Source organism: Vulpes lagopus, chromosome 5 (genome assembly GCF_018345385.1).
Source record: "Vulpes lagopus strain Blue_001 chromosome 5, ASM1834538v1, whole genome shotgun sequence".
In the NCBI taxonomy this organism is placed as follows: Eukaryota; Metazoa; Chordata; class Mammalia; order Carnivora; family Canidae; genus Vulpes; species Vulpes lagopus.
Genome location: NC_054828.1, coordinates 40,956,351 through 40,973,543, shown reverse-complemented (window position 1 = coordinate 40,973,543; position 17,193 = coordinate 40,956,351). Strand labels below are relative to the sequence as shown.

The window sequence follows — 17,193 nt, the reverse complement described above, 5'->3', positions numbered from 1 at the left end:
AGAATGTCACCGGACATACAACTCACACAAACCCTTTTTACACCTGCCCTGGTGTTATCTGTGACCTACACTTAGATAAGGAAGCCATCCAGCAGGGAAGTAGGAGATGACACAGTCACTAACTTCAGTGTCTGCTGTTCAAGGCCAAAATCTAAGGGAGGAGAAATTCACATGGCAAAGACAATAACCTATTTGGTGAGAGGACTTTTGAAAAAAAAAAAAATCAAAGTGGAAACTTTAGACTATCCCAATTCACATTCCCCTTGCCTCATGAGCAAAAATGAAGAACACAAGGGGGGAATAAAAGCCACGACAAGACAAAGGATTTTCTCAGGCAAATAATCTCCCATGTCTGCTAAGAAAAGTTGGGTAAAAGAGTCATAAACAGACAAGTTCAAAAATGTGTGTGTGTGTGTGTGTGTGTGTGTGTATGCCAGAAATCAGATTTAAAAAAGAAATGAAAACATTAATGAGATGAAAACATTAGGAAGAAATAAGTGAAATAAATACAGCTAAAATCACAATCAAAAACAAGGTGGACAAGATTGAGTAAGAGGGAATTGGGGCAGGGAGAGAGACAACAAACATATAATTGGTGCTTTGGAAGAAAAGAATGCAAAAAAATACTTCAAAATGGGTGCCACTGGTGATCAAGAAGGAACAAATCAACACTTAAATGATATATGAGGTCACATCTATCACACTGACAAAAATTTTAAGTCCTACAAACAGTGATTATTGGCAAGCATATTTAATGATGGGAGTTTCATCCACTGCTGGTGACAGTGTGGCTGCAAATAACCACTCTGGCATCACCACTACAGCTGGAGACAGACACCATCCATGACTCAGCAATGCCGCTCCAAAGCACACACCCAGCAATGATACACATGCTTATGTGTATTAGTATACGTGCATAAAAATGTTAATGACAGCTTTTTTATAATTCCCAAAAACCAGGGCACCTGGGGGCTCAGTCTGTTAAGCATCTGACTCTTGATTTCAGCTCAGGTCATGATCTCAGGGTTGTGAGACTGAGCCCCGCATCAGGCTTCACATTCAACACAAAGTCTGCCTGAGATTCTCTCTCCCCTTCTCCCTCTGACCCTTCCCTTGCTCACTAGCTTCCATGCTCGCTCTTTCTTTCTCTTTCTCAAATAAAAAAATAAAATCTTTAAAAAATAATTGCCCAAACCAGTAACATCCTTAAGCCCATCAGTCCAGTCAAATGAGCACATATCTTTTGGACGAATATATGCAGTGGACTACTATAGAGCAGGGGTCAGGAAACTTCTGTAAAGTACGAGATGGTAAATATTTTCCATTTGGAGATCCTGTGGTCTCTATTGTGACTACTCTGTTCTGCCACGGGAACACAAGAGCAGCCACAGATGCTACATAAACAAATCAGTGTAGCTGGTTCTAATTCCACTTTATTTACGGGCAATGAAATCTGAATGTCATAATTTGCATATTACAAATTCTATTTCTTTAGATCTTTTCAATCACTTAAAAATGTAAAAAATCATTCTCAGCTTGCAAATCATATAAAAATAAGCAGTGGGCTAGACATGGCCTACAGACCAGAGTTTACTAACTCATTATACAGCAGTAAAAAGGTATAAATTCCAACTACTGGTACAAGATTAGTGAGTCTTAAAAGTTCAGTTTTGAAAAAAAAAAAAGTGAACATGTTCAAAAATACATACTAAAAAAGGGAAATCACATGATCATGTCAATATAGAACAAGCATTTAGACAAAGCCCAACATTCTTGATAAGAATTCTTAACAAATTTGACAAGAACTTCCTTAACGATCTCTTAATAAAGAGGGGAACTTACTCAACTTGAGAAAAAGACATCTCCAAGGAGCTTACAGCTAACAGCATACTGGATCCTCTACCCCTGTGATCCTGGACAAGGCAAGAATGTCCTATCTCTGCAAGCCTAGGCAACATCACACTAGAAGTCCTAGATAGAACAATAAGGAAACAAAAAGCATACAAGTTAGAAAGAAGTAACACTTTGCTCACAGAGGACACGACTGTCTGTATGAAACATGTCAAAGTGGAGGGGAAAAAAAATCCTTCCCAGAACTAATAAGCCAGTATAGCAAAAATACAAAGTTAATACATAAAAAGTCCATTGATTTCCTATATACCAAAAATGGACAATTGTAATCTGAAATTCAAAAATAAGACCATTTACAATAAAGAGCTATTCTGTGCTCATAGATTCAGATGACCTAATTTTGTTAGGACATCAGTTCTCCCCAACCTGATCTATAGGTTCAATGGCATCCCAATCAAAACCTGAGCAAACTCTTTTGTGGACATCAACAAATAGCTTCTAAAGTTTATGTGAAAAGAAGTCACAGAAGAGCCAACAGGACATTGAACAACATATTTAAGGGACTCACAAAACTCAACGTCTACCATCACAAAGCTGCAATAATCAAGGCAGTGCAGAATTAGCAAAAGAATAGAGATGTATATCAATGTAGTAGAATAGGGAGCTCATAAATACACAAATATAGTCAATTGATCTTTCATAAGAAACAATGGTAATTAAATAAATTAAATAGCACTTTCAACAAATGGTGCTGTCTATATGCAAAAAAAAAAGACAACGATGACATTATCCTCATACCTTTCACAAAAATTAATTCAAAATGGATTCTATATCTAAATGCAAAAGTAAAAAAAAAAAAAAAACCCTAGAAGATAACAGGAGAAAATCTAGGTGACCTTGGATTTGACCATGAATTTTTAGATGTGCCACCAAAAGCAGGATCCATGAAAGAAAACATTTTAAGTTAGATTGTATTAAAGCTGAAACACTCTGTTCTACAAAGAACACTATTTAAGAAAATGAAGAGACCAGCCACAGACTGGGAGAAAATATTCGCAAAACACCTACTGGTAAAGGAATTGTATCCAAAATATACAAAGAACCCTTAAAAATTCAAAAATAAGACAAACAATTCAGTTTTTAAAATGGGTAAAAGATCTGAACAGGCATCTCACTAGAGAAGATTCACAAGTGGCCAACACACAAAAGATGTTCTACGCATTTGTAATTAAAGCATACATGCAATATGGGCTCAATTAAGCTAAATTTACTACCAGCATTCATGTTTTGAACTGGTACAGACTTTAGTATAAAGAAAAGCCAGGGAGTGGCACCTGTCAGTCAGGACAGGGGCATCACCACAGAAAGAAAGGCATGTGGGTGAGAAGGGGAGACCAGGGAACTTCTGGGGAGGCAGACAGGATTTGGGTCTTCACCCAGGGGTGGGTACTTGGGGAATTTGCTTTATAACCAATTCTTAGAACAGTACATTTTAGTTTCTTTTTTTTTTTTTTTTTTACATTTTAGGTTCATTCCATTTACTCTGATCCATGTTATACTAAGAAAGCTAAATATTTTAAAGTTGTAATAAAAGATAATTTCCTAAAGTTAAAAAGTGGCCACATCAAGTGGGCCCACTCCATCCCAGAAAAAAATTCTGAAGCATCAACATCAAGACGATACACAGGGAAAGTTCACTGGAAAATGTTCTAGGCACAAAAGCAAGTTGCATTCATGGGGAGGAAAAATACCAGGTTGCCCATGTTTGTCTCCAATACAATCCTTTAAGAAGGGTATAGATTTACCTTGGTTTATAAAATAATTTCTATCCATCTACCTTTCATCTATATTATGCTTAGAGAAAGGTGTAGAAGGTTCACAAATGTGAATGGTGTGTATTTCTGGATACTACAATCTTGGCTTGTTTTTTGGCCTTTTTTTTTAATTTTCTGGACTGCTCACTAAATTTTTTATGATAATGTGCCATTTTTGCAAAAACAATGAAGTCATTTTTCTAGGCATATCACTTTTCACTTTGATAAGGTTTGAAGTCCAGATTTAAGGCTCACCCAAAATGACCATATACTGTCAGTCAAGCCCATGTCCCAGTGCCTATTCAGCCTCATTGGACGTAAGTGGCACCCCATCTTAGCCTCCCGTACCATGCCATACACTGTAGCTGACTGTGCACCCTCCTCACCCAAATTCCAGTTGAATAGTAAGGGGTGCCCCCTCTCGAACTGGGTCATACATGATCAGGTCACATTTAGGAGAACACACTATTTTTGGTTTTTCTATTTTCAGCTATTAGACTTTGCTCCTTCTGTGTCTGAGACAAGAAAGAAAAAAAACCACTTCAACAGCAACTTTTTATACTTGATATAAATACTCTTTAATATCCAGTCATGAAAAGTGCATTAGTCTCTTTTCAAGGGTTCCTAGAGAGCATAATAATAAAAATTTTAAGAGGCAGCTCAATCCCCGTTTGGCCTAGATCCTAAAGCCTGGGTATTCAGACAAAAGTCGTCTATCTCCCCTCTTCCTCCAATCTCCTAGAAAAAGGCAGTTCCTAGAAGACTTTTTGTTTGAAACACAGGTAATTTTAGCTTCAGCTCTTAGCGACAACAAAGAACCTGCTGCCAATCACAGCCAAATCTAAACTCTTCATAAAGCAAGACTGTCGGTCCCAGTTGCTACTGTACCGCCTCACTACCCAAGCCTCCTGGGCTTATATCTATCTACAGGGCAGGAATGAAACACAGGTAAATGTAAAATACTGACCTAATACCCTGATAGCAGGTAACAGGGGCCCAGACTAAGCAGTGAGCTTGAAACTGAAATTTGGACACACTCAAAGCACATTCAAATGCTTACTTCTTCTTCTATAAACAGTAGTGACCAAGGTGACTCATTTGACAGGTGTCAGCTGAAAAAAAGCGTAGAGCCCTAACCAAGACTGTAGAGTCAGCCGAGAGGTCTTCTCCTCTCATTCTCTCGATTCTGTGTTCGGACATCCTCCTTACACTCAGCGACAATTAACTTTTAATAGGAGGCTTACAATCTCCTAAGCTGCTGAGATAAAAATGACATAATAAAGAGCTAAGATGTGAAAGAGATGACTATCCAATTGTCAAACAATCATAAAATTAGGTGCACTGTTATTTCTCCTCCGGAGGGAGGAAGGGACCTAGCATTTATCAACTGCTACTCTTATCTGCTACCTACATGTTTTAAGTAAAGAGAGGCTCTGAGAAATGAAGTAAGCTGTCCCCTAGGATATGGAGCTTAGGAAGAAACTGAAACCAGAGTGTGCCTCGGTCCAAATTCACATCCCACCTACTATATGGGATGCTCTTGAGAGAATTTTCAGTGGAAATTGGGGCTGCTCAGTGAGGAAACTAAGAAATGTGCAGGTGCACACAAAGGAAGGTTTTTCTTGACATTTACCAAGGAGGGCTGGATTTACTACTTTCTACTTCCGTAATATATACAAATATATCATCAAGATGCATATTTAGAAGATCTTCCTTGTTCTCCTCCCAAATACAGTTTACACGTTCCCTTTCAGTGTGAAAGGCACAGAGAAGGATTCCCTCCCCCTGTCAAACACAAAACCAGAATTGGGTCCTCTACGCCAGTATAAATAGACTGCTATTCAGCAAGAATAATTCTTTCTCTCTTTTTTTAAGATTTTATTTATTCATGAGCGAGGGCGGGGGTGGGGGAGGCAGAGGGAGAAGCAGGCTCCATGCAGGGAGCCCGATGCGAGACTCGATCCTGGGACTCCAGGATCACGCCCTGGGCCAAAGGCAGGTGCTAAACCACAGAGCCACCCGGGAATCCCCTCAGCAAGAGTAATTCTGGCACAGAATCACTGGTGGGTTTCCATCAGCCAGCCATTCCATGCACATTTACCCAAAGACCAATCTATGCCCAGCAGCAATACATGGAGACAGGAGAGGGTTTCTGCCTTCAAGAAATCTGAATTAGAATTGGAAAGATAGGTGAAAAATAATTATTACAATGGCTAAAGGCTCTGGGATACTACAGAAAACCCAAAGATGGAACATGTGGCACAGAATGGGCAAGACAGAACAGTAGCCAAGGCTTCCAGTATAGGATTTACCCAGAAGTATCCAGAAGGTGCCCAGAAACAAGTGGCCAGTTATGACTGGAGCAACTTAGAGTGGGAGCGTACTGGAGCAGGGAGGAGCAATCTGAAGATGAGGTCTAAGAGCTAAGATGGGTCCAGATCAGATAGGACCTCCGGGGCCATTTACAAAACAATGTTTTCTCCAGAAGCAGACTGATCCCATAGTTGGTTTGTTCACAGGGAACTAACATGACCTGACAGAGGTTCTAGGAAGATCATTCTTAAAGGAGAGCAGAATGGAATGGAGCGAGATTACAGACTAGCAACCCATCTAGGCAGGTGGCCTACCACCAGGAGTCCCGATTCTGTGGGTCTAAGAGAGTGACAGGAGTCAACGAATAGATGGAAAAATATTTAGGAGAGTAACCTGTCAAATTTGTTGACAGTCTAGGATGATGGGCAAGGAAGGGACTAAGGTAATGCCCAGTACTCCAACTGGGACAACTGTGCATGATAATAACTTCACTCGAAGGACAGAGTTGGGTAAAAATGAAGAGATGATCATTTTAGACACTTTTCCTTCACTCCCTCTTTATACTATGGTTACTTCAATTCTAAGACTTCTTGTAGTGTACCACTCCGAATTAAGATTTCATTATTTACAATGATAGTGGTAACATCCATAGGGTAGTTTTTAAATAATTTTAAAGATAAACAAATGGCTTGGCCCACAGTCTCCAGAATAAGGAAATGCATGTATCCAAGGTGAAGAAATAAAACAGTGAAAACATGAGTAAGAGAACCCATTTCTCTAGATGCAACAGAGAGCATGGCCACCACCATGAGCGTGAATCATACCATAGTGGGTTATTTCCCCCAGCAAAAACTCATACACTGCTTCCCCAAAAATGTTTGCAGTGGGAGTCAACGTTGCTTTCCACTCCTTCTCCTAAAGGCAACACTTATCATTATAACTGTTGACAGAAGATGAACTCTAAATTCTAGTTCTAGTTAGAGTCCATCTAAATTTAGAAGTCCCAAGGAAGAACGGTAATCTCTAACTCAAATGCCCTCAGGGACAATCAGGTAATAGAAATCAGTAAAGCAGCCTGGACACAATGTCATGGGGGGTGAAGAGGACAGCAAATGGAGCCAGTATGCACCCCTTGTCAGTCTGAAAACACAGATGCAAATTCTTTAATTAGCCCATCAAGAGGTGGAGTATCTGGCCCTTCGCTTTCCAACTTGGTGTCACAGAAGTGAGTGACAGAGTCTGATCTCTGAGGCTAAGTCCTGAGAGGCCGGGTGGCTTTTGTCTTGTCCAGCTGGAACACTGGATCTTGGATCACTGAGTCGCCATGTGCGAAGGCTGAACACCCTGAGGCTGCCATGTTGCAGAACCTGCATAGAAAGAACACATGAAAAGCCTGGAAGCTGCATACAGATTTGGGGGTTTCCCAAAGAGCCCCACGCTCTCCTGGCCCAAGGACCATTGTAAATTATTACTCCTTTGGATGATTCCAGCTCCCCAAATTTAAGTCTCCCCAGACGAGGCCCTAGCCACTATGGAGTAGAAACAAATCATCCCCACTATGCCTTGTCCAAATGCTCAACTCACAGAGTCCATGAACATAATGAAAGGGTTGCTGTTTTAGAACGCTCGGTACCAAGGTGGTTTGTTACACAGCAGGAGAAAACTAGAACACTCAAGGGACAGGTAGCCACTGCTCTATTCTGGCTGACTGTTGACATGAGGGAGCACACGTGTCAGGAGACCCTCCCATTTATTAAAAGTCAGAAACTTCGATTTGTAGGTGACTTTTTCAATTGTTAGGACACTATGTGGGCCAAACAAAACACGATTATAACTGGATTTAGGTCATGGCCCACCAGCTTGCAACTCTTCACATAGTATATAGATTTTTTGGAGGCAGAGAGATGCACCCTTGAAGAGAGCCACATTCAAAGAGCACAGTCAGTGCTTCAGACCACTTTGCCATCACCACTCTGCACCACACCAGCTTTGATTGCTGCTTTTCCTTCGACAACACCAAGCAAGAGTCAACTTTAGGAAAGGCTGAGAAATTCCCAACAATATTCCTAAAACCACTCCAGGATTTTCCTTAGTTTTAAATCTCTCACAGACTGGAATGTCCTATGCTAACACCTCAAGCCATGGTGAGGACAACAAAAGCCAAGGACAAATTTGGAAGTCATAAATAGGAGCTCAAGTGGCATGCCTGGGATCCAAGAGCTACAAAGCAAACCAGGAATCCAGTTGCGGAATTAAAAGTGAGCACAGAGCCTAGTAGGCAATAGTAGCTCAATAAAAAATAAATGTATACATGAATGGATAAATAACCATTTCAACAGACTTGTCTAACCCTCCCTTACACTGCATCTGGCATCTCCAAAAACCACAACCACAACCTAATCTAGGTTCACTTAAAGTCTTAAACTAATGTCAGTTGGTAAGTCTCTAGAATAGAAATGACCAATTCTCCCAAGTTTCTGTTCCTGTTGGGGACCAGCCAGTACAGGTAGTCCATTACAGTTCACTCTAGATTAAAACCTTTGCCCAAAATAAAAGTATCAAACAACCCAAAAAGGCCATTCTCATTTAAACTACTTAGTAGGAAGTCTTGTATCCAGGCCAGCATTTAGTTCCAAAAGAAAGAAAAGAACAGACTCCTATTTGCATCTTTGTAGTTTTTACAAAGTACCACCCAGGCCTAAATTAATCTTGTAAGTGACTAGGGTTTTATTTGTCTGTTTTAATTTTCTTTATAAGAAGCAGAGAAAAGAAGTCACATGAGACTCAGCAAGAATATTTACTTTCAAATAGGTTGCATTCAACAAATTAGCATTCTATTTACTTTCTGTGAAATCACTGTACCACAGCCATCTGTACAAATGAGCTAGGATATAATTATCCTATCAAGACTGAATATTAAAGATGACTTAAACATGAACTCAGATAGCAAAGTCAAATCCACCACCGCTCTGTGATCTGGTCAGGAGGCCTTCAGAGAAGGATAGCTCAGAAGGGCCCAGACTTGGCCACCATGGCCAAAAGATTTCTTCCTTTCCTTTCTGCCTGCATTAGACCTTAGACTCCCATGCACAAGAAAGTCCTCGAAACAGGTGAAGAATGCCTGCTGTCTCCTGTCTGGATTATAAATGGGGGATTTTTTAGATTGATATGGGGTACCCAAGGAATTCTGGTTTTTCCAACATTTAGTAGTGGATGCTGAAGACCACGAAGCGCCAAGAGTTTACAAGTAGATGGGAGGAAACATCCTGCAGGCTAAGAGCCAACGCTGCCAGCTGTCCTAATAACATTCCCTTCTCCTCCACATCCCTTTTATCACATTCTGGGTGAGCCTGGAGGAGAACAATGTGAAAGCTTGCTTGTCATCTGGAAGCCTATAAAACTTTTCACGATGAAAGTTTGAGTCAAGCTGAGCTCAAGAACGTCGCTTGACCTCATGGCAAGTGCTTCACCATGTGCTCCCCAAATTCTAAGATTCTACTCAGAAACCAGGCTTTAAAAAAAAAAAAAAAAAAAAGAAACCAGGCTTTTCTTGATTTACATTATCCTCAGAGTCCAGGAACTGTGACTGCAGGGAAGTAAAGGATCCTGTGCTGCTGTCTCGTACACCCCACTGCTCCAAAGTACTCTGCTACAGTGAAGCTGGATCTTCAGTGAGTTCAAGTAGGTGTTGGGAGAAGGTTAGGCATACGTATGTGTGTGTGTAAAATGGAGGGGAGAGAACCAGAACCAAATTTCATTTTACAGATAAAATTAGCAATTTTATTTTTTCTGAGCTAACGAAATTCAGTATGCTGAATACTCTTAAACACTAGCTCTTGGGGTACCTGAGTGGCTCAGTTGATTAAGCATCCAACTCTTGATTTCGGCTCAGGTCATGATCTCAGGGTCCTGGGATGGAGCCCTACAGTGGGCCCCTGCCCAGTGGGCAGTCTGCTTGAGGGTTCTCTGCCCCTCTCCCCATGTGGGTGCATGCATGCGCACACACATGCACACACTCACTCTCTAAAATAAATAAATATTAAAAAAAAAAAACACAGAACTAGCTCTTAAATAAGTAAACCCTCCTATAAGAACTCAGAATTGAGGCAGACAGCCAATTCAAGGAACCTCACTGAGGTCACAACAAAGCTCACATTTATCTAATTAAGCTATTAAAATAGACAGTCTGCCCAGACAGTTCCATAGCAAAGAAAGGAAAAGGGAAGGTGCAACAGGAGACAACTAGATACTTGGTGGATTCAAGGATAAATATTGTTACACTTATGGAGCAAATTTTGTTACTTCCTTAAAAAAATTAAAAATTATCAGCACCTCAGCAGTTACAGGTAGAGGTTAGCAACAGTTTGGTTTCCTTTACAGAATTTATATTCTGTTTCCTCTCCAGCCCCAGAAGGCACCACAGAATAAGGAACACATAGTGGAGACTAAGGACAAGAACCTAAGGTCAAAGTTGTCAAAGATATGCCAACATATCATAAAAAATAAATGTATAAATGAATGGATAAATGCCAACATAAGTGGATGTCTATCTCTGAAAAAGAAAATCCCCATGCCTATAAGTTAACTTCATTGTGTGTTTTTATAACATACGTATCCCTACAGATGTGACCAAGTATGCACATTCAGCAACAAGAAGAATCCAAAAACGGTATTATCAGGGACCATCCATTCACTGGTCCAGAAATCTGGCTGGTGTGTCCAAAATATTGGCTTTTGGTGTCTCTGGCTTGGACCAAAGGTTTTCAAACTTTGTAAAGTCAAATCTGTTCAAGTAAAAGCTTAAGCAGAAGTGTGAACAAACCAGGAGAATATAGGGTTGCCCCAGCCGAGGGGTACAGTGGTTGGGGCGAGGGGGTGAACCAGCCTATTCCCCTTCACTCACTTCAACCTGTTTCCAAAGAGGCTCCACGGACCCACGAGGGCTCAATGGAGCAAAGTCTGAAAATGATCTGAGACTTAACATCCAACACCACAGGCTAAAATGAGGTCAAAATACTAAAGTGGCAAAACATCAAAATGAATGAACTATAAAGGCTAAAGTAGGTTAATTTTCCTATCTAGACTTACCAGAGGGTCAACAGGTTTCAAGATTATTTTTCTTTCTTTATTGTTTTAACAGAATCAGTTCATTGATTTTTACTTAGCGCTATCTTTCTGCCTTCCAGGCAACTAGGCCATATTTTCCCCCAAAATCTTATAACATCTTCATTACTGACTCAGAAGATTGCAGTCAGAGGATGGATTTTCTTAACTGATAACCCTCACTGTAAAACTCCTCCACTAAAAAGAAGTGGTCATGCAGCATAACCTGTGCTAGAAAGAATAAAATAATGGAAGAGGTTTACGTGGTGGCATAAATCTGAGTCTATAGAGCCCTGAAGCCCTGACCATTGTACAACTGCTTAGCCCAATAACACTTGAGAAAAGGAATAATAATAAAAAAAAAAACTATTAGCATTAAACTGAGTTATAAAATCCCAACAAGAGTTTTGTTTCGTTTTTTATTGCTTAAGAAACTCCGCTTTCCAGGCCCACTTGGTTTAATTACAACGTCTAGAGAATGGAGAACATTTTACGTTTCTCCCCATTTGGACACAAACCCTGTTAGTAGGAAGCACCCACGCACAACGTTTAGCACTTTGCCTAGCCCCTACTTAGTTTCTAAAAGGATCTACCGCAATCTAGCAAAGACACCAGCACAGATCTACTCATCATTTCTCCAATGCTGTTTGCTCAGTTCTCCCAGACATCCCCACCCCTCGTGCCAGCCTACCCAGATCCAGGCACTCCCCAGGACTCAAGCTTACAACACGCTTCCATAGCGGCCAACCCTGGCCTGGAGCCCATGAGCCACCTCCCAAGCCCACAAAGACCCATGGCACCAGGAGTTCATTGTTTGGTTCTTAATCATGCACCTTGACTGTTACTTCCATCCTCCCACGGGTGTGTCAGACCATCAACTCTGAGTGCGAAGGGGGCTGTGGCTCGCTTTGCTCTACCTCATGCAGTATGTATCACCATGCTGCACCCACACCAAACGCCTAATAGTTGTTGGCCCAACATTTATGCATTATTCCCAATAATCTCCCATCCACACATGGAACAGTGCAGAAATACAGAAAGTGAGCCACGAACAGAATTTGGTCTTCTACTACCACCCACACTTAGGAGTCTTTTATCAACTCATGCTTCCCCTTACTGTCATTTATGTTTGTTTTACTATGTTGTTTATCACAGGACACACTCCGATTAGCCTTTAATTTGTTGTAATAAATCTCTATTATCCCTGGCGGTGTTGAGAACTTGTAGCTGCCTGATGAGTCAAGGCAATGATTTACAACGAGATTGCTTAGATTTTTGCCCTTCCTCTCACTTAATGTTACCCTCCCGATATCATTCAAGAGCCTTACTCCAAACCAGTTCCTACACAGCTGTAAAGTAATAGGATTAAAATGAAGAAAGGAGAAAAGGTCTTCATCCTGTCCAAAGGTTTCAGAAAAAGGCCACTGATATCTAGTTAGAGGAGACACATCATCATCACATGAAGAGCCTGGTGCCATGGACTCGTCATCGGTTTACTCTCCTAAACTCTAGGTGATAGCCATACTTTCCCATGTGGTGCAAGGATGGCAAAGAAGGGACGTCTGGGTGGCTCAGTGGTTGAGCATCTGCCTTCAGCCCAGGGTGTGATCCTGGAGACGCCGGATCGAGTCCCACATCAGGCTCCCTGCCTGGAGCCTGCTTCTCCCTCTGCCTATGTCTCTGCCTCTCTCTGTCTCTCATAAATAAATAAAGTCTTTAAAAAAAAAAATGGCAAAGAAACTTGAGAAAACTCTACAGTTGAGAAGAACATGAAATCCCTCATTCTGATTTTCCAGAGCATCGTTCCACTAAGCAACGTGCAAAAACCTGGAAGTGTCCAAACAGAATGCACACATTTCATACATGGCCAGTGCATTTGCAGTCTGCCCTCTGACATGTGCCCAAGGACAAGAAACCAGACATCAGGCTGACTTCAGAACTGTACAAATCCCAAGTCACCTCCACTAGAGCCTCTCTAGCTCCTTGCGCACCAACAAGGTATTCAGACTCCCCAGTGTGGCCACTGGAAAAGGGATTGGGTCCACCCTATCATTATTAGGAGGACTCCTGCAATCCTGACGAGGTCCCCATCAAGCACAATGAATGGTGCACAGAGCACATTTAGCTCAATGGTCCTCATGTTGGGCCATGCACAGTGAAGTCTCCTCCTCAGCACAGAAGCCCCCTGGGATACCAACCTTACTGTTCTCGGGTAGGAGCCCAGCCCCAGCAGCACAATCACTGGAAGACGACGGTGGGACAGCAGAGAGAGGAACCCCCAATCTAAGCTGGCCAGAGCCATAGGAGGCTCTGTCCTGGGGAGAAAGTGGGCAAGAATCTGGTAGTGATATGTGGATTGTGAATCCTGGCTTCCACTGAGTCACACGAACTGTGCTTAAGGGAAACTGAATTAACTCTGAGAATTCTGTTTATCAACAAACATACCAAGGGGAAACCAGATTTCCTATGATGGCAGCGATAAAGTACCCCGAGTGGAGTGGACACTGGAAATGTACCTGGTATTGCATTGTTGAATCTGAACTCTGGGCTACACATTATACCAAAAAAATGTTCAACAGAGTTGCAGCCCTACAACATTGCCAGCTATCTCTTTAGGGAGAAAGACTGACCTTTAGTAAATATGTTTTCCTGCATTAAATATCCAAATGATCTTCTATGAAATGATAGTGTTAGATGAGGATTATGCTTTTATAGTGCACGCCTAACAAAAGTAAAAAGCTGGCACTTCCAAGTTTATTTTTAGGTCCTTTGGATCTGGAAAACTTAAATTCTGGGACTATGGACTTAACAATTCCCTATCCGGAGCCCCTTACTCGAGGGAGAAATTATTTTGCCCACAAAAGGTGGTGGTGTGCTAAAGGTCACATAGCAAGAAAGAAGCAAAGTCAATCCCACAGATCCACATCACCAGCTGGGCAATTGTGCCAGGATGCCTTTAGTTAATTTTTTAAATTATTTATATTGAATTTGTGGGGACTCCAACAAGCTGGGGGACTCCACGAGAACAACTTTAGGGGCATATTGTCCAGGAATGTACTTATGTAACGGACTCTTCACCACTTTTTTGAAAAAAAAAAAAAAAAAAAAAAAACCCTCAAGTATAGTTGACACACATCGTTAACAGTTAACCCCAGTTTCAGGGGTACAACATAGTGATCCAACTTCTCCGTTAATTAGGCCACGCTCACCGCCAGCATAGCTGTCACCGTACAACCACGCTCTATCCCAGTCCCACGGACTGCATTCCCTAGGCTCTACCTTTTATTCCTGAGGTTTATTCACTCCACAGCCAGAAGCCTGGATCCCCTACTCCTCCTCACCCATTCTCCGAATCTCCCCATACTCCCCCCTTCCTTCTGGCAACCATCACTTTGTTCTCTGTATTACAGATCTGGATTCTAGTTTTTGTTTATTCATTGGTTTTGTTTTAGATTCCACATACGAAATTATATCAGATTTGTCTTTCTTAGTCTGACTTTATTTCCAAATGTTTTCCACAGCGGCTGCACCAATTTATATTCCCACCAACGGTGCACGGGGGTTCCTTTACTCCCACATCCTTGCCAACACTTGTGCTTTCTTGTCTTTTTGATTTGCAGTTGCCTGATGAGGGATGTTGAGCATCTTTTCCTGTCTCTTGATGCCTTTTAAGGAGTTAGTGCATCACACTAGTTTGGTGGGTTTTTTTTTTTTTTTGACTCGTTATTTTATTTTTAAGGATCTTTAAATACATCTTAAAAGACCTATCATTTCTACTCACAATTAAAATAGAACTTGGCTAAAGGAGGTTTATAAAGTTGTTTCACTGCTTTAAGGCTTTAAATAAAGTTTAAATGCCACATGCCAATTTAAGGATGGTTATTTACATATTACTTTAATATATGAAATCCAATAGATACCTACAAATATAAAAATAACCAAATAGGCTTTGTGGAAAGGTTCAATAGTAACAGGCCTAGCTCTTTTTAAAATGAATGTTTTTTGTATACATGGCTGTATAGACTCTGGTGAGAACAAGGTTTCCAATAAAGACATTTACGTGGTAGGCCAACAAACCTTAAAGTGGGCAATTTTGAGAACACACAGGGAAAGCCAAAGAGACTGGGGTGAAAACCACGTGGCACATAGTGTTAAGGTAAGAAGGACTGAAGTACTGGTCTTCAGTTTAATGTTAAAGGGACACCATAAAAATAACTTTTAAGCCTGTTCTTCCACAAATTTTGAAAAGCTTGATGGTGCCAAACGGTTTCTCATGAATGTCACTATGCCGGGGGAGCTATTCATGGCAAACCACCTGGATAATGTTTATTTCTAGACCTCTAATTGATCATAATGCTAAGTGTACTCTCTTCCAAAGTACCCTCACATGTAAAATATGCATCTAAATTCAGCTAGCTCCCCACCACTGCTGCCGCCACCGCCTCCACCACCACGGCTTCACGACCAGGACAATTCTGGTGGGTTCTTATAATCAGCAAGAGGCCTACCCATGAGTGTAAGACAGGTGCCTGTTAAGAAGGACATCCGCTGCCAAACAGACCCTCTGAAATTCTTCATGGCCTCATCCCCTCACACCGCCTTTGTCTGCTAGCTCGTACTTTCTTACTCTAAGTTGACTCTTGGCTCACTTTCCTGGGAGCTGCATCTAATCCATCATCTGCAGATAAGACTAATAACTTGCCTTTCAGGGTCTTATTATTCTGTTTGGGTGAACTGGCACTTGCTGTCTAGGGAAAGAGAAGAGATGCTGAATTAATGAGCATGGTTAATTTGAATTCTCAAGAGTGGTTCAACAGACCAGGCTGCTTCGAACAGGAATCTGCAACTCAGATATTCTGACCTTTTAAATGCCATCAAAAGTGTAATGTAAGTGTACTCTACTTCTGCCTATAGTAGCATAAATCAGAATAACTGGCTTAATTAGTTTTGTTTGCAGCAAGCTGAGTTATTAAAAAACACAACTCCTTGAGAGCAGTTGGTGTTGCCATCTGGCCCATCCTCTTGCTCCTGGTCTCTCTCCCTTCTGTTTCTTGCAGTCCAGGAGCTGACACTTCTCCAGACACCCAGCATTTTGGCAGTGAATGCAAGTGGATGTGTGAGGACAAGACTAAGGTCAGTCCATCATCCCAGGAATATTTATGTGGAAGGAATATGGCCTTGAAGTGGGGAAGAGTCCACATAGGAGGAAAAAGGGCAGGAAGGTTTTAGCCTGAGGCTACTCCTTCTAAGACTGCATTTCAGGAGCTGACCACTGAGCTGTGAACCATGTACCCCATCTGGCATAATCAGAGGTTCCCAGGCAACAGATATGAGCTCTCCTGCTAGACCATCAGGTCTTCTAAACCAGTTTCTACTGGTATTCACCTTGTCTCATTCTTATCATTGCAGGACTCTGGTTTTCAGGATTATCCAACAGGACTGGAGGAAGAACAGTTCTCTCTTCCATTTAGGATCTTCATAATTAACATTACCCCTACTTCAAGCGGCCTCAAATCTGTAAGATTAAAGGTCTTCCTTATAAGACAAATTTTGTGCCCTGTGAATCAGCTTGATTTTAGCCTTCTGCTAACTGGCAATTGGCCTTGGAGAATTCTTTGAACTTCTTTGGAAGTCAATTTTCTCCAGAAAATGGGAAAGTTAAACTGATAAAATACAGAGTACTTTACAGATTTAAGTTCTAGGATTCTCTGACTTCCTGAACTAAATACAACCACAGTGTCCTAATTTCTTTCTATTCATCAGCATTAAAAAACTCATTCTCAATTGAATTAAAACATACACACCTATGCATATATGTGTGCATATATTTGCATGTAAATATTCATCACTAATTAGGTTTTTCTACTAGTAAGCACACATACATACCATGTCCCCACATGCAATTCATGCTTCTCATCGATATTGAGCCAACTAGTAATTACAGACACTCAGGAAGCTGTAGCTATACACAGCCTAGATTAGGAATATCTTCTAAAACACAAAAGACCCCTTAATAATTGGAAGGAAAGGGGCACCTGGGTGGCTCAGTAGGTTAAGCATCTGCCTTCGGCTCAGGTCATGGCCAGGGTCCTGGGATCTGAGCCGACTTCTC

The 17,193-nt window shown here is 41.3% G+C and overlaps 1 protein-coding gene across 9 annotated transcripts in view; it reads right to left on the bottom strand.

The window, feature by feature from the left end:
- The window catches only part of CCDC85A (coiled-coil domain containing 85A), a 192,258-nt gene that overhangs the window by 159,299 nt on the left and 15,766 nt on the right, over positions 1-17,193 (bottom strand). The window contains exon 3 of one of the 9 annotated variants that reach the window (XM_041754956.1): positions 3,835-7,345. The exons of 7 other annotated variants lie outside the window; for them this stretch is intronic. In XM_041754956.1, the coding sequence (XP_041610890.1) occupies positions 7,231-7,345 (115 nt within the window). In that variant the 3' untranslated portion in view covers positions 3,835-7,230. Of the gene's footprint in view, positions 1-3,834; positions 7,346-17,193 lie in introns of those variants that run through there. One more of the 9 variants, XM_041754957.1, reaches the window with a different exon arrangement.